The 27,393-nt window shown below is 47.4% G+C and overlaps 1 protein-coding gene across 1 annotated transcript; it reads right to left on the bottom strand.

Annotated features, from left to right (window-relative positions):
* Nucleotides 1-1,088: 1,088 nt before the first annotated feature.
* On the bottom strand, nt 1,089-18,790 carry LOC138480755 (C-type lectin mannose-binding isoform-like). The gene is made up of 5 exons (XM_069612491.1): nt 18,649-18,790; nt 13,406-13,575; nt 8,981-9,112; nt 4,238-4,343; nt 1,089-1,514 (listed from the first exon to the last, which is right to left on the bottom strand). The coding sequence occupies exons 1-5, from the start codon at nt 18,704-18,706 to the stop codon at nt 1,402-1,404; spliced, it is 579 nt and encodes a 192-aa protein (XP_069468592.1). The 5' UTR covers nt 18,707-18,790; the 3' UTR covers nt 1,089-1,401.
* Between the last annotated feature and the right edge of the window lie 8,603 nt (nt 18,791-27,393).

Consider the following 27,393-nt stretch of genomic DNA (forward strand, 5'->3'; position numbering starts at 1 on the left):
TGACTCGGATAGTCTTGCTCTGTTGATCTTTGTGAAAGTTCCCTAAGAAGTGCACGTGGGTTTCCAATCGCATGTATCCGCAATTACCCCCCAACGATATCTACCATAGCGGGGAGAGTTACTGTTGTGGCAACACATCTGTAAACATGCATCAAAGAGATGGTTGTGAGAAGAAGATGTCGAGAATTGAAGAGCAGACACAGCACTTTGCCACTCTGGAATGCATGTATTTGCCAATGCCTAACAAGTTGTGGATGTAGGAGAATTGATATCATCGTTGCTGTGTAGTGAGTGTTGACTATCTTACACAAGCATTAGTTTATAATGATTAACCGCTAGGAAAAGTTGTGACTTTTGGTTTTTACCGCCGTACCTCCCATAATACGCAGCTTCTGCAGTGTAAGATGTGAAACATAGAGTATTCTATATTCATGGGTTTGGTGTAGTTTGAGTATTATCCCTGATTTGATCTCAGTTTTCTCAGTCTTCTAGTGGATGTAAGTCCCATGTCCCCATCACTTTCTTTCATTGTTTCATTTATACAGTTCTCAGCACTTTTGGAGGCGTGTAAGCGCGTACAACTTTGTGTTCAGTCTATTTGACTGAACAAAAATGACACATCACATTTTGACGATCCATTCTTTGAATGATGACCATACACAGTTAGGGAAGGCATGGAAAATGGGTTTCAAAAAGGGAAAACATGAAAAAGGACAGAGATTGGAAGAAAAGGGAAAGGGTGAGCAGGAGGGGCTCTGCAGTGGCAACTCCCATTTATATAAAAAGTCCATGTTGTCGAAATGTCAAAAGGGGACATTTTCTTGAAGTTGATCAAAATGAGAAAGTCATAATTGTGACATACAACGGTAAAACATTATTAGACGGTCCAGATGCTGTACAGGAGTGATGTATGTATAATGGACATAGTATGAGAAATGCGGCTGCGAGATAGTCATCGGCTAAGGGTAACATCTTGCGGCCAGGTGTGCAGAGCTTAAACTGCCCTTCAAGCTATATACCCTTCAAACCATGGTCCAAAAGAACCTCACGCCTGTATCTGCCCCTCAGAGAAAATCATGATTCCTTGATAGATGCATGAATATTTTATTGATTGGCTGAGCAGTAAATGAAAGGGAGGGCGAGCGCACATCACTACAGCTGGATAGTCTTCCTTCACAATGATTGGACCAACAGTCCTTTAGAATCACGCAGGGACATGATCACTCAAGGTCCATCATTACTCCAGGGGGTGCATACGGTTGACTCGGCTCGGGTGTCTGTTTGGATTACATATGATTGTGTTGAGTGATCTTACAAGTGGTTTATTGAAGCACAAGCAGAAAAGCGTTATCCTGCAGTAATTGGGCTTCAAGGAGCTGGCAAGTGAGAATAGACTCAATCTTAATCCATGTCTTCGTCCTCCTCCTCCTCCTGGTCTGTCCGGCGCTTCAGACGATATTCGCAGATAAAGGACTGTTTATGTTGACAGGCCAGGTCATTCCATTGCCCATTGGCTGAAAGAGAAAACAGAAGTGTCAGGCAAGGAGTGGAGAGAAGAGGACATTGCTGGATAAAGGTGAAGGATAAGAGGCCTTAGGAGACGTTGAGGGACATGTAAGGCAATATCAAGAAGAGAGCCTGGTCAACGTCACCCTCTATTTCATGAACAGGATAATGAGTGCATGGAGGATCCTTCTGCATGAGATGGGGTAGGGACAATAATAAGTGAATAATGGCCTGTGGCAGTAACCTGAACACAATAGCACTGAGCCAACCAGCACATGAAGAGGAGAGTGCAGCTAGGCTGGATGGACCAGACTGCATATGGGCCATGACATTCAATAGTCAGTACCAAGTGGAAATGCTCTTTATGGTAGCTACATATACCCCTGAAGGAACTATATACATGGACATGCTCATAGAAACTTGCACCTGCATGACTTGGAACACCTTAACTCCTTAACTGCCAGGCTATTATGCAAGTCTATGCAAAAAGGACGAGCCTAGGAGGCAAAAAGAAATCCAGGTCCATTGTACGGGATCCACAGTCATAGGGTGTGGTTCAAGCGTTTCACTTTTGTCCCCCTTATCCTCCAAATAGCTCCTGAGTGCAGCTCTAGTTGCTATAGTTCTTCCTTTCTCTGTCCCACAGGTAAAGCACATAGTCCATGAGTTTAGCGTACCTTTGTGTCCTCTTTACCGTCTATGTAACTTTTGTCTGCTGTGGCTTTTATGGGAAACCCAGAGTTATTTCAAACAATCAAGGTCCAAAATAAAAAAAATGATGGTTAGATGTTTACGGCTTCATTCATGGAACGTAGTGCGGTGCAGAATTACTTTCCACTGCCAACAAACACGTGGAACGGGGCCTTATTCAGACCTCAATGGAAAAAGTACTATTTGCACCGTGAATTCGACCCATTCAGCCCAGTGCGAGAGTAAGTTGCACTGCGCTAAATGGACCATGAATCGCGCCCCTAGTTTATTACTAGGAAAAAGAGATGTATGGGGGCTAATTGAATACCACTACATGCAACAATTAGAATTGCGCAAAAAACGGGGATTTGCCATTTTCCATTTTGGGGAAATTGTGCACCTTGCATACGATTTTTACTTTTGCACATGTGTATAAGTGTTGTGAAATTAGGGTGTATATACAACATTCAAAATAAGTGCAATCAGTTCATGTCATAGAAAGAATGTCCCTCCAAAAAGCTTGTTTTATGGGTTTCAAAACGGTCAACATTGCTGCTAAAAAGTCGCAATCGGACTTTCGCTTGAGATTTTCTCAGCAAACTAGTAACACCTGTCAAGAGTTATCTGAGAAAACCCGAAGCAAACGCTTCCGGTATATGCCTTTTTGTCAGGCACGTGAGTTGCAATGTCAAGCACATGCTGTGCAAATATTTACTTGATCGTTTCTTTTACTTTGTTGGTAAGAAGAGATTTGACATTTCTCTGCAAAGTAATGAGAGGATTTGAGACCTTCCCATTCATTTCGCTAATATAACGATAGAGGATATTGGGTTTGTGTTGGCCTCTTTATCAGTGAAAACCTTAAAGTGGCGGTTTACACATGTTTATCTGATAAAATATCCCTCAAAGTATTTGTGCAGTATTTCTTTAAGGAAGCCTAATAGACATTCTTCACTTGAGTTTTACAATCATTTTGCTGACTAAAGTCCCCCAAATCAATTTTTTGCTGGAGGGCTTGCAACCGGAACATAAATAAATAATTTCCTGATTTCACAAAGTGAAAAATGATTCATTTTGGCCAGAATCTAAATTTCACAAACCCATTCATGGGAATTCTCAGATATGAATCTTGCTAGAGGTTCTAATGGAGGGAGCTGCCTTGACTGCACCCCCCCCCCATCAGGTTTACACTACAATGGGCCTTATGGGAAGAGCACACTTCCTTCATGTCACACCATCCAAAAAACAGCCCTCTACCCACCTACATAGCTGGGACTTTATACATATTTCGGGGTTCACTGTGTGCTTTGAGAATGATAGTTCAGGGATCCCCTTGAACTTCCTGCTCTTGTTTCCCTCTGCTTATGCTCCTCCAGGATCCAGAAGCAGTGGTGGCCCTGGTCCACCTGAAGTCAGAGTTCATCTTCCCATCTCACTGTCATGCGCCACCAGTTATGTTGGACAGGTGTGGCCCTTGGTTCAGCTGAGGCGAGAGAGCCCTCTTAGGGCACGAATATCAGAGGTTGTACAGGCATTTGGATGCTGCATTTCCCAGAGTATAAGACCCATTATCTGACCATTCTCCATCATGCTGCCCACTCATAACCCTATCACCTTGTGTATACCCCCAACTCCCTGCACTCAGAATTGCCAGGGCACGACTAGTGCAAGGATCCCTTCTGGTTTTGGTGAAATGCCATTTTGCCACGGCCAGTCGACATGGAGCCACATTTGTAACTTGTATTGACAATGTACTGCACCCTGCTACCCTTGCCACATGCAAGCGCTGTCATAGAGGGGTCTGAGTTGGATTCTTAATTGCATGCACTCGCCACACACATACTCTTCACACATCTCATGATAGAACGCATGCCCACATTGTGGGCGTTGGAAGAGCTTCTATGGCCTTCACCTTTTTCTTTTCCCTTTATCATGTCCTTGCTGCTTGGGAGCAGCGGCAGCTACAGTCAATGCTTCTGCTCATTTCATAGCATCAAATGTTTTAGCTGGCGGCACTCAGTGGCACCAGCCTTTCCCTTACCATACATCTCAATGCAGAATTCCTGTCCACCGCTGTTGTTGGGCTCGCCAGGGGCCCAGTTCTGGAAGTTGTATGTAGACCCATCAGACCAAATGAAGATTTTGCCCTAGAGAGAAAGGTAAGAAAACGGCTTTAGGAGAGAGGTTTTGAGAGGTATGGCGAGAAAAGGAGGCTACAAGGCTCCCCCTGCTCAACGGTGCCCCTGATGTATTGGGGACCACTCGCAGGCGGTGTCCAGTCATAATGTCGAATACAATAATGTCGAAAGTCAAAATGTCGAAAATATTTAGTCGAAAATAAAAATGTCGAATTACAAAAATATCGAATTTTTTTCGATTTTTTTTCGAATTAATGTTTAAATAAATAATTAATTAATTATATTTTATAAAACATAATTTTTTTAAATGGTTAAAGGTATATCCATGGTGAGTGGGGGGGATGGGGAGGAGGGGGGGGTTGGGGTAGGGGTTTGGGATGGGTTTTTTTAATAATTAATTATTTAATTAATGTTTTATTAAATACTTTTTTAAAAAAATTAAAGGTATATCCATGGGGGGTGTTGGGGGGGATGGGGAGGAGTGGAGGGTTGGGGTAGGGGTTTGGGATGGGGGGTTTGGGGGGGACCCCCCCCAATAAAAAACGTTAGTATGTGTGACATTTTACATAGTTATTTTAACATTGGTTTTTCGATTTTTTTTCAACATTTTATTTTCGAATTAATGACTTTTTCTATTATATGTATGTGTTTTCGACATTTTTGAATTCGACATGTTTTTTTCTACATTTTTGTAATTCGACATTATTTTTTCGATATTATGACTATAAACCCTCGCAGGCAACAGTGATGGAGAGATATGCAAAGCATAGGAGAGTTGATTGTATGGAGAGAGGCGAGATGGTGAAATAGAGTGAAGAAGAGGCAGAAAAGAGACGAGGGAAAATAGAGAGCAAGCAGAATGACAGGAAGATGGTAACACACATGTGAGAGGCAATGAAGACCGCAGTAGGAGGGGAAGTGAAATAAATGGCTTGAAAACGAGAACACCTGTGGATTAGGCAAAAGTACAGAATAGTCATCTGTGTTTCTTAATGTGTGCATAACCTGTAATGAAGACTCAATGCCATGCTGCTCCGAGGTGAGGCCTGACTGTATCCCGCTTTCCTACTTTCATGTAAAGCCTTGAGCTCCCGCATAGAGAGACTATAGGGTTCTGTGTAGTTCACCTAGTCCTGATGTTGGCTTTGAATTCTGGTATCTGCAATATTTCTATATCCGTTGTAAATCGAGGCTTAGTAGTCTCAGATTGCAAAGAGGGGGCAGCATTGGAGGAACCCCCACATATTATGTGGGCCAGCATTGGGCCATTGGCCGCGTGTGGTGTGGGAACCGTCATGGTGAGCCTGTGGCTGGGAGCTACTGTGGTGGGATATTTGGGATAACGGACAGGTGACCTCGTACTCATGGCAGGGACCACCACTCTCAGGACCTGGGACCCTGGCTAGATGGCGCTTGTAAAAATAGCACAGTACGGGGAAGAGCGGTCATGCGACAAGCCCAAGCACACTCAATGAATTCTAACAAGGGTAGTGCGATGACTTATTACTAATGCTCTGAACATGGAACTCTGCCATTGGCCGGTGCTGGCCCTCTAGAAGTCAAGGCTTTGCCCCAGCAGAGCCTCAGGTCTTGCATTGCAGGGGTTGCTGGTGGCAGCAGCACCTGCTGACTCCACAGGTGCCATCACTGCATTCTGCAGGAGAAGAGAATGCGGCGTAGCAGCGGACAAGAGTTTACTACCCCCAGACAACTGCATCAAGAATAGTCCTCGATGCTTTCTAGGGCCACGCATGCCAGCTTGGTACAATGCCATCCCATAAGGAATCTAGCTGGGAAGCCCCCAGTCGGGGAAATCCAAGCTTTGACATCTTTCATTGGACTAGCTTAGGATATTACACTGAGATAGTGGCCCACATTAGCTTTAGAAGACAGATAGAACTCGTCATCAGATGGTGGTCACGTAATGAGATGAGTAGCAAAAAACAAGCTGGTCATTTCTTCACGGGGACCATGAACTATCACTGCCTAACATTGTCTGTTACTCCAATAATACGCATCAAAACATGCTTTCCGTCTGATTATCTTGTTGGACTAACATGGCATCAAACCTTTATTTTTTCACAATAGTTAAGAAATTCCTCTCTGCACCAGAAACATGATGTCTAGCGACACCAGCATGTTGAGGCGCCTGGCACGTATGTCATGTGGGAATGAGTGCCAAGAGTAAGCATGTGGAATTAACTGTAATACCTTCCATTAGTAAGGAGGATCTGAAGCCGATGATGGTTACAGCTGTGTATGGGTGCAATGTAAATGTGTTTCAGCCTATGTACAATTAGCATCTGGCCATGGCACTTGCCTCCACGCCCCCCAAACATCTTGAGGGATTTCTGCCAAATGAAGGCTCAGTCAGTGGGTGTAAAGGTGGAGTTGGTATTTCCCTCCAAAGGATAGACCAGGGGGTCAGCAACCTTTGGCTCTCCAGATGTTTTAGACTCAAACCCCCCTTAGCACTAAATAGAGAGGAAAACTGGATATATATTTATGTAAAATCCTACTGACCCCAATTTTACGAACACATTCAGAATCTAGTAGTTACATGTTACTCAGACAATATAATTCATTCTATGTAATATATCAGCGTCCAATTTCTATTTCGTTGCATAGGAGTAAGTGCCTGTGTGCCAAATACAAACCCGGGTGGCGCTTCCAACATCTCCTGTATGCCCTAATCATCTCATCTGGCCTATGGAGCTGAAGCACATAAGGGAGGATAGCTCAGCGGCAACGTGCTCGCCTTGGAAGCAAGACTACACGGAGCAACACAGTTTCGATCCCTGGGTCCACGCTTAGACACCTCTAGGTATTAAGCGTGTTATAAATAATCTATCGTGTCATGTCAAGGGTAAGGGTCCTGGAATGTAAAGCTTGGCTGCGTACATTTTCAGCGTTAGCCGCGAAGAAAAACTGTTTTTTTTATAAATGTAACGCCCCCTAATCTGAAATAGTTAACAAAAATACATTTGCTTCCTCCTATGTGCTGATTGTGAGTAAACTCAAGGTAGTGGTCAGGAATCCTTTTCTAAGCATTGTATACCAAATGCAGAATTCCATTACATCCTACATGGCAGGGGCTGCAACCTGAAGCACGTTCTGGAGTGCAACTTCCATAATTCCTCTTCATTGGCTTTGGTGGTTAAGATGCTTCTACTGTTCACATATCGTTCAGGTTCCTGAGTCTTTCCAGTGCCTCAGACTCTCTTTCAGGACCACCCTCACGCGTGGAGAGTGTTTTCAGTACCTCACAGCAAGCGTGATGACCCAAGGGCTCCAACTGATGACTAATGTAGCGAGCCGCGGTACTGTAGACCATATCCTGGAACTCGAACGAGAACCTGTTTGGGGCAGTTTTTAGAGAAGAACCACTGGGCACGTCTCTGTCAAATCCTAAGATATTGAACTGATGGTGTGAGTCCGAACCCCTTGCCCCAGGGTCCCTGTACTAATAAACACAAGAAAACCACAATCGCACTGCGCTGTAGAAACACAAGGCGTGTATCCTGGTAGGGTTTTATTCTTGCAATCAATGCTGCCTACTAGCTCGCGCAAGCTCCACAGCGCATCGTTAGATCTTACTTTCCGCACTGCCGGGATAATGCAATTGTGAGATCAGTCAGTTTCGTTCACCGGGGGGGGGGGGGGGGGGGTAGTGGGGGGGCATGCTTTCATAAAGTGTTATTTCAAGCCCGTGAAGAAGACCGTGTGGTCGAAACACGTGTCGGGCCTTGCTACTAAGAATAAAACCCTACCAAGATACACGTCGTGTGTTTCTACAGCACAGTGTGATTGTGGTTTTCTTATGTTCATATCCTGGAATTCCTCACACCTTCCAGCAGAGAGATGGTGTTAATACTCAATCTTACAGACAAATCCTGAGGCCATACTTGTTCAACTTCACGTACAGAACTTTCTCGCACCATCTTCCCCCAACATCTGTAGGTTTGGCTACACTACACAAGCACCAACTAGTCTCCTGTCTTGCCTGTTGTAAAGCAAGGCCTGGACATGCATCCACCTGTTGCAAGTAACCAACCAGTAAATACATGAATGTCCCATTGAGAGGGCGCTCTGTGGCAGTACCCACCACTGGAGTGAACGTCCAGAAATGTTCTTACTCTCCAGCCCGGCTAGACAAAGTTCCAAGACTGAATACTGCTGGTTGTGTTTTACAGGAGAAGCTCTCAATCCTGACAAATTGAGAATCAGGCAGGAGTGAGGACCTCCTGGGCTTTGGTTTCTAAGCCCATGGTTGCTCTTGTTTTATGAGTGGTTCACGTTTCCAGTTCCATATGTTGCATTAGTAAAATCCCCAAAAGTATAAAGAAGCTATATGTTTCTGTATCTCAAATGTTATATAGTTGTAATAATCTGATGAGAGCCGATTTGTTTATTGAGTTGTTTCTATGTGTAATTTGACTTCTGACCCCAGTCATCCATATTCATCAGAGTGCACCTTAGTCATTCATGCTCACCCCCCAAACCTGGTGTTCTTGCAAACCCCCTCTTTCTTTGCTGGAGCATCAGGGGCAATTGGAAAGACCACGCTTATGACTCCCTCCTTTTATCCCGCCCTTCCTCAGACCAGAAAAAGTGACCACGATTCTGTGGGCACCTGTGAAACTTACTTGATGCAGATGCAGTCCTCCAAGCCAGGCACGCGGGGCTCTACCCCGGAGCAGAAGCGACACACGAGCGTTGTCTCTGGAGGAGTGGACAGAGGCCAGACGACCCCCACGGATGCGCCCCCTGCAGTACATCTACCATCACACAGTGAGGGAAAAAGAAAGAGGGGGTTCAAGTCAGTCAATAGACAGAGGATGAGGACAATGCCAAGAATACACAGGTTCAGAAGTTGACGTCCTGGGAGGATAGCGCAGTGGCAACGTGTTGGAATCAGGACGACACAAAGCAACACAGGTTCGATCCCCGGGTCCACGGTTAGAAACCTCTGGGTATTTAAGCGCGTTATAAATACGCAACTAAGACAACAATTACGCAACTAAGACCACAATTAAGCAATTAAAAACAAACAAAAAAAAATATTCCTGTAACAGCGCCTCGATGCCCGCGGGCTGTGTGAGCACTTTAAAAATGCAAATAAAAAAACAGGGGTGATGCAGTCAAGAACCAAGGGCACCAACCTATTGTCATGGGAATTGCCATCTCCAGAACCGTACACCGTACCCAATGCTGGTACAAAGGATAACAATGAGCATTCAATGAGGGACCAATCTTTTGTTTATGTCCCACCTCAGCTGTATATGGCTGAGGAGTTAATACACAGGTCAGACTGGCTTGGTGCTTTTCAGCCACTGCTATTTGCTGAAACCCCGATGTGGCCTGACTGCATTGGTTTGTGACACTAAATCTACAGGAAATAAATATTAAATGTGAATCTTCATGACACATTAAATGGGGACCTCTTCTAGTCCATAGTACAGGACTAGAAGTAATGCAAAAAGAGGGAGAAATGCGAACTGCTGCTGTTCAGGGGGAAAGCGGGGTGTGAAACCTGATTTTGTGGTAACCAGTAGGTGTGAATCCCCCAACTGTAGGGGTGGGGTGCATTTCATGCGTACAGGGGCAGCCCCCTATGAGTGAATATGCATGGCTGCACATGAGCAAAATATCTTGACAGCTTCGGGAATTAGCACCTGGTACTGATAGATGCTCCAGTTTGGAAACGGGACTCCCCAATCATTCACAGAAAAAGATGATCCAATGCTAAACTAATGAAATCTTGCAGTTAATTATTGGATCCCTGTGGGATCCAGTCACTCTCCTGGCATGCTTTCTTCGGTTATCGTCAAATCATATCTACTCTCAGTTACCTGCCCTGAGGACGACCTGCCTTCGCTTTCACACAAGACATTTTATTGTGCAGCGACCATCCGAGCTGCGCATAAGTATTTGTGAAATGTAGGCTAATGTAGAATGTGGTATTTAGAGTTACCCCCTCTGTAGTATTGATGTCTTTAATTCACTGCTTTCAGAACCAATTCGCCTCAAAGCTGCCCATGGGTTTGATCGAAATAAAACACCCAGAAACTAGTAGTGCCTCTTACATTGTGTCAGCTGACACCTGCAGAAGAAAGCAGCCTGAAGCAAGGATGTATGAAGGCAGCACTAGAGAACCCAGGTTTGTTTGTTTTGTTTGTTTGTTTGTTTTATTATTTGCAATGCGCACCAGACCCAGGGGTATTAGGGCGCAGCAGTTACAAGAATATGCAAAGCTTAGTTACAGTGAATCATACATTGTGATACATTACTTACAGAAGCAGGATACACAGATATGTACAGAAATTACATGCATTATACATGGAAAAAGAAGTTACCATCATGTGGGTAGCTGGTAGGCAATCATTAGTTGCGTTATGGTTACACAAGCGTGGATCATGCCTCGTGCAGATTAGTGATCAGTGTATTTTAACCACAAGATATTATTGGTTCTGAACTTCTGATAAGGCTGGTCTACTCTCAGTGTAGGAGGCAAGGAATTCCATAGTTTGCCCGCTTTAACAGAGAAACTATAGCCTCCAATCGTGGATAGTTTGTATCTGGGGATGGACAAGCAGTCCTGGTTTGCTAATCTGGTTGGTTTTAGGGAGGTCCTATTGTGGAACCTCTCAGCGAGGTAGATAGGTGCGGCGTTGTTAATAGATTTATGGGTAAGTGATGCAGTTTTTAGCAAAATGTTGTCATTTGTCTGGAGCCAGTTGTTCTGTCGTCTGCTCTCAGAGATGTGCTCTCTTCTAGAGATACCTAAGGCCGCTCTAAGGGCATTGTTTTGTAGGGTTTGGATTCTTGTAATAATGGATTTGTTGGAGCCTATGATTAGGGCATTACAATAATCCAATCGTGACAGAATAAGGGCTCTGGCCAGGATGGTACAGCTGTTGTTCGAGAGAAATGGTTTGCCAGTTCTAATGAGTTTACATGTGTATGCCGTAGAGGACGCTAGCATGTTAACCTGTTTAGACAAGGATAGGGTAGAGTCGAGGTAAGAACCTAGTGTTTTTACCTCCTGGGCTACCTTGATGAGGTTACTGTCAATTATGAAAGAGGAGTAGTCAGGTCCTAGTTATTTTTGGTTAGTGGGGGTACCCAAGATGATGAGTTCTGTTTTATCATCATTCAGGCATAGACCATGCGTGGCCATCCATGCCTGGATGTGGTGCATATGTGGTATATGGTTAGGGGTTACCATTCAATATACTGGGCTGATCATTTGTGTCGGCATGTCCCGTGACCAGTTGCACGCCCCGGAACAGACATATGGTGATCCTGGTGTGACGGAACTTCCAAAGCTGGGATCCAATAGGAAGACAGCAATAAACAAATCTCACGTTAACAATCTTAACAAAGGGTGTAGATTCCAGGTAAAATGGAGCCATGGGCTGGATCATCCAGGGTTGGGTGCAGAAGACACCTGCAATGCCTGCATACTCCCACGCCTCTTGGGCAAACCTCCCAGCAGATTCAAGGAGAAGGTGGCATCTGCCTTGCCTATGAGGCCAGGTACATGTGGAACACACCTTCCACGTCTCTCTAACTTGCACATTAGATATTCTTCAAGTCAGACTGTATTGGTGAAATACTGCTGGAATTATTTTATGGTACATAGTAAACATGAAGAACATGAAAGAACATGAAATCGAAGAACTGTAAATAACTAAGACAGGAATGAAGAAATGACGTTTGATAAATTTCTCCCATTTTGAAATGAAACCTTCCCAGATGGAAGTAGGTAAGTTCAAAAACAAAGGGTGCTGATAATATTTGGGGTGAATCGTCATACAGTATGTACGAAACCAAGATCCATACTTTTAATGCAAGATCTGGGCCTCGGATTGTCCGATGTGCTGATCTGAAGTTCCTGCGCAGGTTGGAATTGGATGATTGGTGTGCCCAGGGGAACAGGGACTGTATTTTGGTAGGGCGTGGAGGCAGTACCCTGCCCCTCTTCTTGAGACTATGTAAATATCTGCCTATGGGCTCTTCGGACCTTGGACTACTGGTTTAATTCTTGTCGAGCCTTGTGGAAAAGTGATTTGAGGGGCCTCTATTGGTCTGTTTTTTGTACTCTTTTTTTTTTATAGACTGTGTTTTTCCGTCTAAATGGCTTATTTTTCCCTTTTACCAACATATTATCTCTGTATGTATTGTTTGGTTTGTTTGTGTCTTTTTGTTAGCACTTTTAGGCCCATGGGCTTAAGGCGCTCTATAAGAATATTTAATAATTAAATAAATATATTCGGGAAAAAATTCCTTTTTATAGGAAAAAACCGAATAAACTTTATTTATTTTTACTTTTTTCATTTAAACTTGATATGTTCTTACTGTTTGGCTAGGCGCACAATGTAAAACGTGTCATGTCAACATCTTCATTATTGCCTGTTAAATCAACCACTCACATGGACCACGCACGTATGATTTCCAGATAATTTGCATACCCAGAATGCACTGCTCAGTGGTTCAGAACTCGAGGGGAGCTTCCAGGAATGTGGTGCGGGGACATCTGAGCTTACTAGCTGAAACAGCCTATTCTGCTCTGGCATTTCAGGTAGAGATGTGATGGCAGAACTTAGATCAAACTAATCTGTGTGTTAGTGAAATTGTTCAAATCCTTTGAAAACTGCCCACCTGGCACTGCAAACGCAATGTTGCATAGTAACGGCTTAAGGTGGCATCCATTGTGGCACTGGTACTTGCCAAAGTCAATTGGTCACCGAGTTCCTTCAAGAGAATCTGTCAACTCCAAGTGCACTCACTCGCCCAGCAGTCTCACTTCCTGTCCACATTACACTGGGCATGTCCTGGGCAGAGAGAGTGTGCTAGGAGTTTCTGCCCCGGATTTGCGTATTCTTGACACTGAAGCATGGGGTCAAAGATTGCCAGGGAAAGATTGAGACTGCCCAGTGCCCTCAACCCTCTACCCGAATCCGTATGATTTTAGAGTCTACATGGGCCCTCCCACTAGCACTTTAAAAGCTCTTGCACACATTATGCTCTCCAAGCAGGCAAGACACATGCAACATATCTACACGCACCTCAGCGCTGGCAAATGTACTTTTGGAAGTGAACACTCTGTAACAGACGTTGCCAATGCGTGCCCAGTTGTGGATCCCACATATGGGGCACATGGTGGTATCAGAGGCGTTGATCTTGGGGCAGGGGCCAAGTTCAGAGTCGTCCACCACAGCATCTTCGGGCATCACCTCTGTAACGAAAAGAGTGAAGCATTGGTTACTCTTGCATGCCAATGTTTAGTCTGTGCCCGTTCATGCCTCCTGGCAGGGTGCATCACAGTCCTTGCCCATGCCACCCATGATGCATTGCTTCCTCTTGCATGCCAATGTTTAGGCTGTGCCCGTTCATGCCTCCTGTCAGGGTGCATCACAGTCCTTGCCCATGCCACCCATGATGCATTGCTTCCTCTTGCATGCCAATGTTTAGTCTGTGCCCGTTCATGCCTCCTGTCAGGGTGCATCGCAGTCCTTGCCCATGCCACAAACAAAACAGGACCAAATATAGGACCATGGGAAGTGTGTTTCCAATCTGGTACTGTCCCAAGGGATGATTAAGGAACATGGAAATAAGTAAGAGGCAGAACATTGGTTAGTATGACTAGATGGGCGACGCAAGTGCTTGGTAGATATGCCAAGTGCAGTGCAATGTTGGCATGAGTATGCCAAATGTGGAGTAGAGCTTTATCTGCACCAAGTGAAGTGAAAGATTGGATATTTATTTATTTTTGCATTTATCTCAGCGCACAACACCCATGGGCATCTGGGTGCTAGTTCCAGTTAAGACTGCATTATCACACGCATGAGAGTTAGTGTACGTACACAGTCTAGTGAAGCATTGCCTCATGGTATGGGGGCTACATCAGGTGTGCAAACAAACGTGAGGGCAAAATCAGTGGGTGTACACAGTCTGGTAGAGGCTTGCCTTATGGTATGCGGGGCTATGTCAGGTGTGCAAACAAGCATGAGGACAAAATCAGTGGGTGTACACAGTCTGGTAAGGCCTCGCCTCATGGTACAGGGGCTACGTCAGGTGTGCAAACAAGCATGATGACAAAATCAGTGGTGTACACAGTCTGGTAAAGCCTCATCTCATGGCACAGGGGATACATCAGGTGTGCAAACAAGCATGAGGACAAAATCAGTGGGTGTACACAGTCTGGTGGCCTCGCCTCATGGTACGGGGGCTACGTCAGGTGTGCAAACAAGCATGATGACAAAATCAGTGGGTGTACAGAGTCTGGTAAAGCCTCATCTCATGGCACAGGGGATACATCAGGTGTGCAAACAAGCATGAGGACAAAATCAGTGGGTGTACACAGTCTGGTGGCCTCGCCTCGTGGTACGGGGGCTACGTCAGGTGTGCAAACAAGCATGATGACAAAATCAGTGGTGTACACAGTCTGGTAAAGCCTCACCTCATGGTACGGGGGATACATCAGGTGTGCAAACAAGCATGAGGACAAAATCAGTGGGTGTACACAGTCTGGTAAAGCCTCATCTCATGGCACAGGGGATACATCAGGTGTGCAAACAAGCATGAGGACAAAATCAGTGGGTGTACACAGTCTGGTAGAGCCTCGCCTCATGGTATGCGGGGCTATGTCAGGTGTGCAAACAAGCATGAGGACAAAATCAGTGGGTGTACACAGTCTGGTAACGCCTCACCTCATGGTACGGGGGATACATCACGTGTGCACACAAGCATGAGTACAAAATCAGTGGGTGTACACAGTCTGGTAGAGCCTCGCCTCATTGTATGGGGGCTACATCAGGTGTGCAAACCAGCATGAAGACAAAATCGGTGGGTGTACACAGTCTGGTAGAGACTCCCCTCCTGATACGGGGATATATCAGGTGTGCAAACAAACTTGAGGACAAACTCAGTGAGTGTACACAGTCTGGTAAAGCCTCACCTCATGGTACGGGGGATACATCAGGTCTGCAAATAAGCATGAGTACAAAATCAGTGGGTGTACACAGTCTGGTAGAGCCTCGCCTCATTGTACGGGGGCTACGTCAGGTGTGCAAACCAGCATGAGGACACTGCTGCATATACCAAGTGAGGCACACTGCTGTATATACCAAGTGAGGCACACTGCTGCATATACCAAGGGAGGCACTCTGCTGCATATACCAAGGGAGGCACACTGCTGCATATACCAAGCGAGGCACACTGCTGTATATACCAAGGGAGGCACACTGCTGTATATACCAAGCGAGGCACACTGCTGCATATACCAAGGGAGGCACACTGCGGCATATACCAAGTGAGGTGTAGGGCTGAGTATATCAAGCGAGGCACACTGCTGCATATACCAAGCGAGGCACACTGCTGCATATACCAAGGGTGGCACACTGCTGCATATACCAAGCGAGGCACACTGCTGTATATAGCAAGGGAGGTGTAGGGCTGAGTATACCAAGTGAGGCACACTGCTGCATATACCAAGGGAGGCACACTGCTGCATATACCAAACGAGGCACACTGCTGTATATACCAAGGGAGGCACACTGATGTATATACCAAGCAAGGCACACTGCTGCAAATACCAAGGGAGGCACACTGCTGCATATACCAAGTGAGTTGTAGGGCTGAGTATACCAAGCGAGGCACACTGCCAAGCGAGGCACACTGCTGCATATACCAAGGGAGGCACACTGCTGCATATACCAAGCGAGGCACACTGCTGTATATACCAAGGGAGGCACACTGATATATATACCAAGCAAGGCACACTGCTGCAAATACCAAGGGAGGCACACTGCTGCATATACCAAGTGAGGTGTAGGGCTGAGTATACCAAGCGAGGCACACTGCCAAGCGAGGCACACTGCTGCATATACCAAGCGAGGAACACTGCTGCATATACCAAGGGAGGCACACTGCTGCATATACCAAGCGAGGAACACTGCTGCATATACCGAGAGGCACACTGCTGCATATACCAAGCGAGGCACACTGCTGTATATACCAAGGGAGGCACACTGATGTATATACCAAGCAAGGCACACTGCTGCAAATACCAAGGGAGGCACACTGCTGCATACACCAAGCGAGGCACACTGCTGTATACATCAAGCGAGGAACACTGCTGCATATACCAAGGGAGGTGTAGGGCTGAGTATACCAAGCGAGGCACACTGCTGCATACACCAAGGGAGGCACACTGCTGCATACACCAAGCGAGGCACACTGCTGTATACACCAAGCGAGGAACACTGCTGCATATACCAAGGGAGGCACACTGCTGCATATACCAAGCGAGGAACACTGCTGCATATACCAAGCGAGGCACACTGCTGCATATACCAAGCGAGGCACACTGCTGCACATCGGGCTGAGTACCTCCAGCCGGGTTTAAGGCTGAATCTACCAAGTGAGGTTCATTGCTGGTGCAGCCCGGGATGAGTAAACGAGCTGAGCTGCAGGGCTTGTCCTGCCAGGTGAGATGCTGCCCGGGCATGCCAAGTCTGGAGAGTGCATGTTGAAGAGAGTGATGATTGACAGGGCCATCTGCTATAGAAAGGAGAACGGGGGTCCAGGAACGCCACTATGACCACAGCGCTAATGCCAATTACTAGGATTGTAAGAGCGGCAGCGTTCAACTGTTCGGTTGAGGGTGCCTAGACCAAGAACCCTCAATAAAGAACAGAATGAGTTTAACCAGTGAACTGCGCCAAAGTTACAGACAATACATCAAACAGTTGTGATGTATTGTTAATTCCATTCAACAGCCGTAACACGTGTTTCGAGCAAAGCTCTTCCTCTGAGGCCAGGAAACCTTGTCCAAAGGGGATAATCAATAGTATGGATAAATCTAAGGAAAATTCCAGAACTTATAATGATTGCAATTCCAAATGAATAATTATGAGTGACAGCCTTCCGGCATCGAACTAATCCAAGGGATCTGGAATTTTCCTTAGATTTATCCATACTATTGATTATCCCCTTTGGACAAGGTTTCCTGGCCTCAGAGGAGGAGCTTTGCTCGAAACACGTGTCAGGCTGTTGAATGGAATTAACAATACACCACAAGTGTTTGATGTATTGGCTGTAACTTTGGTGCAGTTCACTGGTTAAACTCATTATGCTATAGAAAGGATGCCATTACGCGGGTCCATAGGTGGGTCATTACTAGCGCCAAGAAGCGTTCAATTAGCAGGTAGAGCAGCGGTAGAAGCACACTGTAAAGAAGAAAGAATAGATCCAAACACAACAGTGGTGTGATGTGTGGTGCGTGCTGCACCTGAAAGGGGTATAGAAGTGACCTTGTGGCTGTGTTTACATTTCTATAGAATCGATAGTGATCTGCAGTGGTTCTATACAATTCGCTTGGGCATTCGCGGTGCTGAAAGCAGGCTTCCTCTGTGTTATTTTATGACTCGTCCTATAATCTACCATAGTGTGTGCATGGTACCCCTCTACATGGCCCATGTCTCTGCACTGCACTGTTGATATAGAATTCTTCAGTGCATGCGTGGCACTTCCTGCACAGCACTTGTGGGCACGGATGGGACTCGACCTTCTCCTCTGTGGCCCATCTCATTTAATCGTGTTGCCAGCACACAGCCCTGCCCCATAGAATCGTGTGTGCTTGCCTTTGCACTGCTTCCATAGTCTGTCTGTGCATGTATAGCACTTCAACCTGGCAATTCCCATCCCATCACACATGTCTACTTGCATGACGCTTCACACATGCTGGGATATGCCTGACGCTGTGAGGCTCAGCCAATAGACTCACCTTTGTGACTGTATGATCCTCTGTAGGACCCCCAGAGTCCACTGCCTGCAGAGCACTATATATACAATACCCTTATCTAGTCATGTCAACTAATGTTACCATGCTTCGAATGCATTGAATGAAAAGTACCCTCTGTCTCGCCACGACACTGCAGACCGTCTCTCTGTCTTCAGAATCCATGTGACATGGCATCCTGGTCTTACTGGATGGAGAGCAGGATGAGGTCTCGCATGCTAGAGTCCCATAGACTCTGCTTGGGAGCAACTTATTGTCCCCTTTTCTCTGCAAGGAATTCATCTCACAATCTCGCATCTCTGAATAAAATACAACATGCAATGTGATGTTTAGAAACGCGCGCAATCCCTCCGGCCATGCCTGACACCTCACCTAGAAAGCTGTGCTCCTGGAAGACATTCTTGGCGCTTTACATTGAGTCCTTTTGTCCCTGAATACCTTTCCTTTCAGACACAGAATGATATGCTATAAAGGACAGACATATACATGGATACATTGTGCACTTACCCAGTTTCATGCAGGCCCCCAGTCCCAGAAGGGACAGCATTATGACAAGCGATTTCATCTTGGTGGGATAGAATGCGACGGTTCCCTCTAAGAATCCTGGCAAGCTCTCAGTGTTCAACGCCAACCTCAGCCGACTCTCTCTCGCTTCTTCCGTCTTTACAGGCAATCATTTTATAGATGAAATTTGCAGAAGTTCAATGACTGGTAAACCCCTAATCAGTACCTTTTCATCACCATGTTCGATATCTCGCCTCTGGGAGGCCTGGGCAAAGGTGGAGTAACCCCTGCAAGTCGCCAAGATGTGTCAACACCAAACATTTCTCAAACCCCTGATAAAGGCGATGCAGAAACGGGGCATGTGGCAAGGGTTCCAAGTACTACACAGGCTCACCATCATATTTCGTGCCAGAGAGGGGGTGCAGGCCCCCCGACATTAGCACCAGCCTTTGCATGTGCTGTGCATGATAAAAAAAAAAAAAAAACTGGACCAAATTAATGTGCTCATTAAAAAAGCATCCAGTTGTAAAAACAAGTGCACATTCATTGAGAGTGTACGCTGTGCCCCGGTGGGTTTTGACATCTTTTGTTGAATTCGGCTGCTCGCAGCGCTTCCTCCAGTCTCTTCTACTACTGATTACGGTGAAGCTGGCTGCTTACTATCCGACCCTTAAGAGTCCAGGGACTGAGCACCCCCTTACCCCTAGCACAATAGTGTGGCTGGCGATTCGGCCACGATGACCTGCTGAGTTCAGTTGCCTGCAATATGCACACGGTGCAGTGCTGGGGTCCCATGCGTGTCTCCATGGCGGTGATAACTGTGTGACTGACACACGTTTCATTTCTTTTCTGCTCCCCTGAAAGTCATTGCGACCCTCAAGACTGGACCCACAGAATCATCCTTCCTTCCTTCGCGCCTTGAAACTCTCATCTCAGAACAGGTTATCATGCCATGTTCTTTCTGGAGAGGAACACCTGCTACGTTTTTTGAAATATTTGCAAGGAACTTGGGGTTGGTCACCTGAGTTACCTGGGGGCAACCAGACATGGACTCACTGGTCACTGTGCTCAGAGAGGCACAGCTTCACCTCACTGATGAGGCCCAACAAGGCTGAAACACGTGTATGGGGTTGCTGGTGGTACTCCTGCTCAGAGAGGAATTGCCATAGCATTTCGGTGCTGGACTGCCCATGTGGGTGGGACAAAGACTGATATGCAAATGGATTTTTTCCCATATGAGAAAGGTACAGTGAGCAAAAAGCGTGTGCTGCAAACTCTCATCTCAGAACAGGTTATCATGCCATGTTCTTTCTGGAGAGGAGCCCCTGCTACCTTTTTTGAAACACTTCTGGGAAACTTACTTGATGCAGATAGAGTCCTCCAAGCCAGGCACGCGGGGCTCTACCCCGGAGCAGGCGCCACACACAAGCGTTGTCTCTGGGGGAGTGAACAGAGGCCAGACGACCCCTACGAATGCAGCTCTTGCAGGACATCTACCATCCCACGGAGACTGGGAAAAGTAGATATAAAGTACATGTTACAAGACTGACAGGTTATGTGGATAATAAAGCGGCATACACAGGCCTACCAACCTCCCATACTGACCCCTTTGCGGACTACTGAATCATATTGGGTACTAGCCCCTTATGTCTGAATCAGCATTCCTGCTATAAAGGACAGCAATCTTCAGTTTATGGTGGTCTGATTGCTTGCTAATGTCTCACATGGCCTGGACATGACCCAAGAATGTTCCTGGTAATATTCAACTGACAAGGGGATGTCAGCTCCCTAGATCTGTGTCATTACACATGTGACAATGGTCCAATGCTTTTCAACTACTACAAACTCTTTGCTGAACGCCGGAAACAGACAGACTGGATTGGCACGTGACGTAGACTAGAGAGGAAATCGCTTTTGGGCATTTTTGAAAAATAAAATAGAGACCCCTACTGATGGATAGAACAGTAATGCATGAAGTGGAAACATGCAGAAACATTCTCCTTGAATGCATGTGGGAATGTGAAACCTCCTACAGTGGTATTAGCATAATTGACCTAAAAACATTTGACCTAAAACATTTGATCACATTTTGTTGACCTTTTTTTTCCTGTCAAAATTAATTAAATAATATATGTATGGGGTTGGTAAGGGTATAGATTAGGTTGAGGGGAAGTCGGGAGGGGGATTGCGGGCGGTCTCTCCCTGTATTTTAGACCGAAAAAAAGGTCAAATAAATTTCGATCAAATGTGATTCGGTCAAATGTTTTAGGGCACATAGTCCTAAACCGCTACAGTGTTTACCTTTAGACCTGAATCTGCAAAATATGAAGGTGTGCATTTTACCTGTCCGGGGGAAGCCCCCTGTGAAAGGAAATGCACACGTGAGAAGGCATATGGGTGTACAATCTTGGCAGCTTTTGGGGGACGGTGCCTAATGCTGCCGGATGCAATTGGAGTGATCCAGCTTGTAAAAGGGGCACCCCAATCCTTCATAGCAGATGATGTGGTAGACAAGCAATACTAATTCAATCATAAGGTATTTTTAGATCTTTGCAGGATCCCATTCCTCCCCCTGAATGCTCTCTCCAGTCACTGTCAGATCCTATCTGCTCCCGGTTACCTTGCAGGATCCCATTCCTCCCCCTGCATGCTCTCTTCCGTCACTGTCAGATCCTATCTGCTCCAGGTTACCTTGCAGGATCCCATTCCTCTCCTGGATGCTCTGTCCAGTCACCTGCAGGATCCTTTCTGCTCTTGGTTACCTCGCAGGATCCCATTCCTCACCTGCATGTTCTCCCCAGTCACTGTCAGATCCTATCTACACCTGGTTACCTTGCAGGATCCTATCCCTGCCCCTGCATGCTCTCTATAGTCACTGTCAGATCCGATCTCACTGTCAGATCCTATCTGCTCCGGCTACCTTGCAGGATCCCATATTTCTCCCTGCATGCTCTTGCCAATCACTGTCAGATCCTACCTGCTCCCTGTTACCTTTTAGGATCCCATTCCTTGCCCTGCATGCTCTCTTCCATCACTGTCAGATCCTATCTACTCCTGGTTGCCTTGCAGGATCCCATTCATCTCCCTGCATGCTCTTGCCAATCACTGCCAGAGCCTACCAGCTCCCTGTTACCTTTTAGGACCCCATTCCTCCCCCTGCATGCTCTCTTCCATCACTGTCAGATCCTATCTACACCTGGTTACCTTGCAGGATCCTATCCCTGCCCCTGCATGCTCTCTATAGTCACTGTCAGATCCGATCTCACTGTCAGATCCTATCTGCTCCGGCTACCTTGCAGGATCCCATTCATCTCCCTGCATGCTCTTGCCAATCACTGTCAGATCCTACCTGCTCCCTGTTACCTTTTAGGATCCCATTCCTCGCCCTGCATGCTCTCTTCCATCACTGTCAGATCCTATCTACTCCTGGTTGCCTTGCAGGATCCCATTCATCTCCCTGCATGCTCTTGCCAATCACTGCCAGATCCTACCAGCTCCCTGTTACCTTTTAGGACCCCATTCCTCCCCCTGCATGATCTCTCCAGTCAATGTCAGATCCTATCTGCTCCTGGTTACCTTGCAGGAGCCCATTCCTTTCCCTGCATGCTCTCTCCAGTCATTGACATGGTCCTATCTGCTCCAGATTACCTTGCAGGATCCCATTCCTCCCCCTGCATGGTCTCTCCAGTCACTATCAGATCCTAGCTGCTCCTGGTTGCTCTGCAGGATCCCATTCCTCCCCATGCATGCTCTCTTCAGTCCCTGTCAGATCCTGTCAGATCCTATCTACTTGTAGTTACCTTCCAGGATCCCATTCCTCCCCCTGCATGCTCTCTCCAGTCACTGTCAGATCCTATCTGCTCCCGGTTACATTGCAGGATCCCATTCCTCCCCCTGAATGCTCTCTCCAGTCACTGTCAGATCCTATCTACTCCTGATTACCTTGCAGGATCCAATTCCTCCCCCTGCATGCTCTCTTCCATCACTGTCAGATCCTATCTGCTCCCGGTTACATTGCAGGATCCCATTCCTCGCCATGAATGCTCTCTTCCATCACTGTCAGATCCTATCTACTCCTGATTACCCTGCAGGATCCCATTCCTCCCCCTGCATGCTCTCTCCAGTCAATGTCAGATCCTAGCTGCTCCTGGTTACCCTGCAGGATCCCATTCTCCCCCTGCATGCTCTCTTCATTCAGTGTCAATTCCTATCTACTTGTGGTTACCTTGCAGGACCCCATTCCTCCCCCTGCATGCTCTCTCCAGTCACTGTCAGATCCTATCTGCTCCTGATTACCCTGCAGGACCCCATTCCTCCTCATGCATGCTCTCTTCAGTCGCTGTCAGATCCTGTCAGATCCTATCTACTTGTGGTTACCTTGCAGGATGCCATTCCTCCCCCTGCATGCTCTCTCCAGCCACGTGTCAGATACTATCTACTTGTGGTTACCTTGCAGGATCCCATCCCCCCTGCATGCTCTGCAGTCACTGTCAGATCCTATCTGCTCCCGGTTACCTTGCAGGATCCCATTCCTCCCCCGGCATGCTCTCTCCATTCAGTGTCAGAACCTATCTACTTGTGGTTACCTTGCAGGATCCCATTCCTCCCCCGGCATGCTCTCTCCAGCCACTGTCTGATCCTATCTGCTCCTGGTTACCCTGCAGGATCCCATTCCTCCCCATGCATGCTCTCTTCAGTCCCTGTCAGATCCTGTCAGATCCTATCTACTTGTGGTTACCTTGCAGGATCCCATTCCTCCCCCGGCATGCTCTCGCCAGTTAGTGTCAGATCCTATCTACTTGTGGTTGCCTTGCAGGATCCCATTCCTCCCCCGGCATGCTCTTTTCAGTCACTGTCAGATCCTATCTGCTCCCGGTTACCTTGCAGGATCCCATTCCTCCCCCTGCATGCTCTCTCCAGTCACTGTCAGATCCTATCTGCTCCTGGTTACCCTGCAGGATCCCATTCCTCCCCATGCATGCTCTCTTCAGTCCCTGTCAGATCCTGTCAGATCCTATCTGCTCCCGGTTACCTTGCAGGATTCCATTCCCCCCCTGCATGCTCTGCAGTCACTGTCAGATCCTATCTGCTCCCGGTTACCTTGTAGGATCCAATTCTTCCCCCGGCATGCTCTCTCCATTCAGTGTCAAATCCTATCTACTTGTGGTTACCTTGCAGGATCCCATTCCTCCCCCGGCATGCTCTTGCCAGTTAGTGTCAGATCCTATCTACTTGTGGTTGCCTTGCAGGATCCCATTCCTCCCCCGGCATGCTATTTTCAGTCACTGTCAGATCCTATCTGCTCCCGGTTACCTTGCAGGATCCCATTCCACCCCCTGCATGCTCTTTCCAGTCACTGTCAGATCCTATCTGCTCCCGGTTACCTTGCAGGATCCCATTCCTCCCCCTGCATGCTCTCTCCAGTCACTGTTAGATCCTATCTGCTCCCGGTTACATTGCAGGATCCCATTCCTCGCCCTGAATGTTCTCTTCCATCACTGTCAGATCCTATCTACTCCTGGTTACCTTGCAGGATCCCATTTCTCCCCCTGCATGCTCTCTCCAGTCACTGACATGCTCCTATCTGCTCCTGTTTACCTTGCAGGATCCAATTCTTCCCCCTGCATGATCTCTCCAGTCACTGTCAGATCCTATCTGCTCCTGGTTACCTTGCAGGATCCCATTCCAACCCCCTGCATGCTCTCTCCAGTCAATGTCAGATCCTATCTGCTCCTGGTTACCTTGCAGGATCCCATTCCCCCCCTGCATGCTCTCTCCAGTCACTGACATGCTCCTATCTGCTCCTGTTTACCTTGCAGGATCCAATTCTTCCCCCTGCATGATCTCTCCAGTCACTGTCAGATCCTATCTGCTCCTGGTTACCTTGCAGGATCCCATTCCAACCCCCTGCATGCTCTCTCCAGTCAATGTTAGATCCTATCTACTCCTGGTTACCTTGCAGGATCCCATTCCTCCTCCTGCATGTTCTCTCCAGTCACTGACATGCTCCTATCTGCTCCTGTTTACCTTGCAGGATCCCATTCCTCTCCTGGATGCTCTGTCCAGTCACCTGCAGGATCCTTTCTGCTCTTGGTTACCTCGCAGGATCCCATTCCTCACCTGCATGTTCTCCCCAGTCACTGTCAGATCCTATCTACACCTGGTTACCTTGCAGGATCCTATCCCTGCCCCTGCATGCTCTCTATAGTCACTGTCAGATCCGATCTCACTGTCAGATCCTATCTGCTCCGGCTACCTTGCAGGATCCCATATTTCTCCCTGCATGCTCTTGCCAATCACTGTCAGATCCTACCTGCTCCCTGTTACCTTTTAGGATCCCATTCCTTGCCCTGCATGCTCTCTTCCATCACTGTCAGATCCTATCTACTCCTGGTTGCCTTGCAGGATCCCATTCATCTCCCTGCATGCTCTTGCCAATCACTGCCAGAGCCTACCAGCTCCCTGTTACCTTTTAGGACCCCATTCCTCCCCCTGCATGCTCTCTTCCATCACTGTCAGATCCTATCTACACCTGGTTACCTTGCAGGATCCTATCCCTGCCCCTGCATGCTCTCTATAGTCACTGTCAGATCCGATCTCACTGTCAGATCCTATCTGCTCCGGCTACCTTGCAGGATCCCATTCATCTCCCTGCATGCTCTTGCCAATCACTGTCAGATCCTACCTGCTCCCTGTTACCTTTTAGGATCCCATTCCTCGCCCTGCATGCTCTCTTCCATCACTGTCAGATCCTATCTACTCCTGGTTGCCTTGCAGGATCCCATTCATCTCCCTGCATGCTCTTGCCAATCACTGCCAGATCCTACCAGCTCCCTGTTACCTTTTAGGACCCCATTCCTCCCCCTGCATGATCTCTCCAGTCAATGTCAGATCCTATCTGCTCCTGGTTACCTTGCAGGAGCCCATTCCTTTCCCTGCATGCTCTCTCCAGTCATTGACATGGTCCTATCTGCTCCAGATTACCTTGCAGGATCCCATTCCTCCCCCTGCATGGTCTCTCCAGTCACTATCAGATCCTAGCTGCTCCTGGTTGCTCTGCAGGATCCCATTCCTCCCCATGCATGCTCTCTTCAGTCCCTGTCAGATCCTGTCAGATCCTATCTACTTGTAGTTACCTTCCAGGATCCCATTCCTCCCCCTGCATGCTCTCTCCAGTCACTGTCAGATCCTATCTGCTCCCGGTTACATTGCAGGATCCCATACCTCCCCCTGAATGCTCTCTCCAGTCACTGTCAGATCCTATCTACTCCTGATTACCTTGCAGGATCCAATTCCTCCCCCTGCATGCTCTCTTCCATCACTTTCAGATCCTATCTGCTCCCGGTTACATTGCAGGATCCCATTCCTCGCCATGAATGCTCTCTTCCATCACTGTCAGATCCTATCTACTCCTGATTACCCTGCAGGATCCCATTCCTCCCCCTGCATGCTCTCTCCAGTCAATGTCAGATCCTAGCTGCTCCTGGTTACCCTGCAGGATCCCATTCCCCCCCTGCATGCTCTCTCCATTCAGTGTCAGTTCCTATCTACTTGTGGTTACCTTGCAGGATCCCATTCCTCCCCCTGCATGCTCTCTCCAGTCACTGTCAGATCCTATCTGCTCCTGATTACCCTGCAGGATCCCATTCCTCCTCATGCATGCTCTCTTCAGTCGCTGTCAGATCCTGTCAGATCCTATCTACTTGTGGTTACCTTGCAGGATGCCATTCCTCCCCCTGCATGCTCTCTCCAGCCACGTGTCAGATCCTATCTACTTGTGGTTACCTTGCAGGATCCCATTCCCCCTGCATGCTCTGCAGTCACTGTCAGATCCTATCTGCTCCCGGTTACCTTGCAGGATCCCATTCCTCCCCCGGCATGCTCTCTCCATTCAGTGTCAGAACCTATCTACTTGTGGTTACCTTGCAGGATCCCATTCCTCCCCCTGCATGCTCTCTCCAGCCACTGTCTGATCCTATCTGCTCCTGGTTACCCTGCAGGATCCCATTCCTCCCCATGCATGCTCTCTTCAGTCCCTGTCAGATCCTGTCAGATCCTATCTACTTGTGGTTACCTTGCAGGATCCCATTCCTCCCCCGGCATGCTCTCGCCAGTTAGTGTCAGATCCTATCTACTTGTGGTTGCCTTGCAGGATCCCATTCCTCCCCCGGCATGCTCTTTTCAGTCACTGTCAGATCCTATCTGCTCCCGGTTACCTTGCAGGATCCCATTCCTCCCCCTGCATGCTCTCTCCAGTCACTGTCAGATCCTATCTGCTCCTGGTTACCCTGCAGGATCCCATTCCTCCCCATGCATGCTCTCTTCAGTCCCTGTCAGATCCTGTCAGATCCTATCTGCTCCCGGTTACCTTGCAGGATTCCATTCCCCCCCTGCATGCTCTGCAGTCACTGTCAGATCCTATCTGCTCCCGGTTACCTTGTAGGATCCAATTCTTCCCCCGGCATGCTCTCTCCATTCAGTGTCAAATCCTATCTACTTGTGGTTACCTTGCAGGATCCCATTCCTCCCCCGGCATGCTCTTGCCAGTTAGTGTCAGATCCTATCTACTTGTGGTTGCCTTGCAGGATCCCATTCCTCCCCCGGCATGCTATTTTCAGTCACTGTCAGATCCTATCTGCTCCCGGTTACCTTGCAGGATCCCATTCCGCCCCCTGCATGCTCTTTCCAGTCACTGTCAGATCCTATCTGCTCCCGGTTACCTTGCAGGATCCCATTCCTCCCCCTGCA

This window comes from Ambystoma mexicanum, chromosome 5p (assembly GCF_040938575.1).
Source record: "Ambystoma mexicanum isolate Mex_15411 chromosome 5p, UKY_AmexF1_1, whole genome shotgun sequence".
Classification (NCBI taxonomy): Eukaryota; Metazoa; Chordata; class Amphibia; order Caudata; family Ambystomatidae; genus Ambystoma; species Ambystoma mexicanum.

Bases quoted from the DNA above. Each gene is read 5' to 3' on its own strand.
- LOC138480755 (XM_069612491.1), bottom strand. From the start codon at position 18,706: ATGAAATCGCTTGTCATAATGCTGTCCCTTCTGGGACTGGGGGCCTGC. The intron at 13,576-18,648 runs GTAAGTGCACAA...TTTTCGTTACAG, and splicing joins GGGGGCCTGCATGAAACTGG to AGGTGATGCCCGAAGATGCT. The intron at 1,515-4,237 runs GTAAGGGAAAGG...TTTCTCTTTCAG, and splicing joins ATTCTGCATTGAGATGTATG to CCAATGGGCAATGGAATGAC.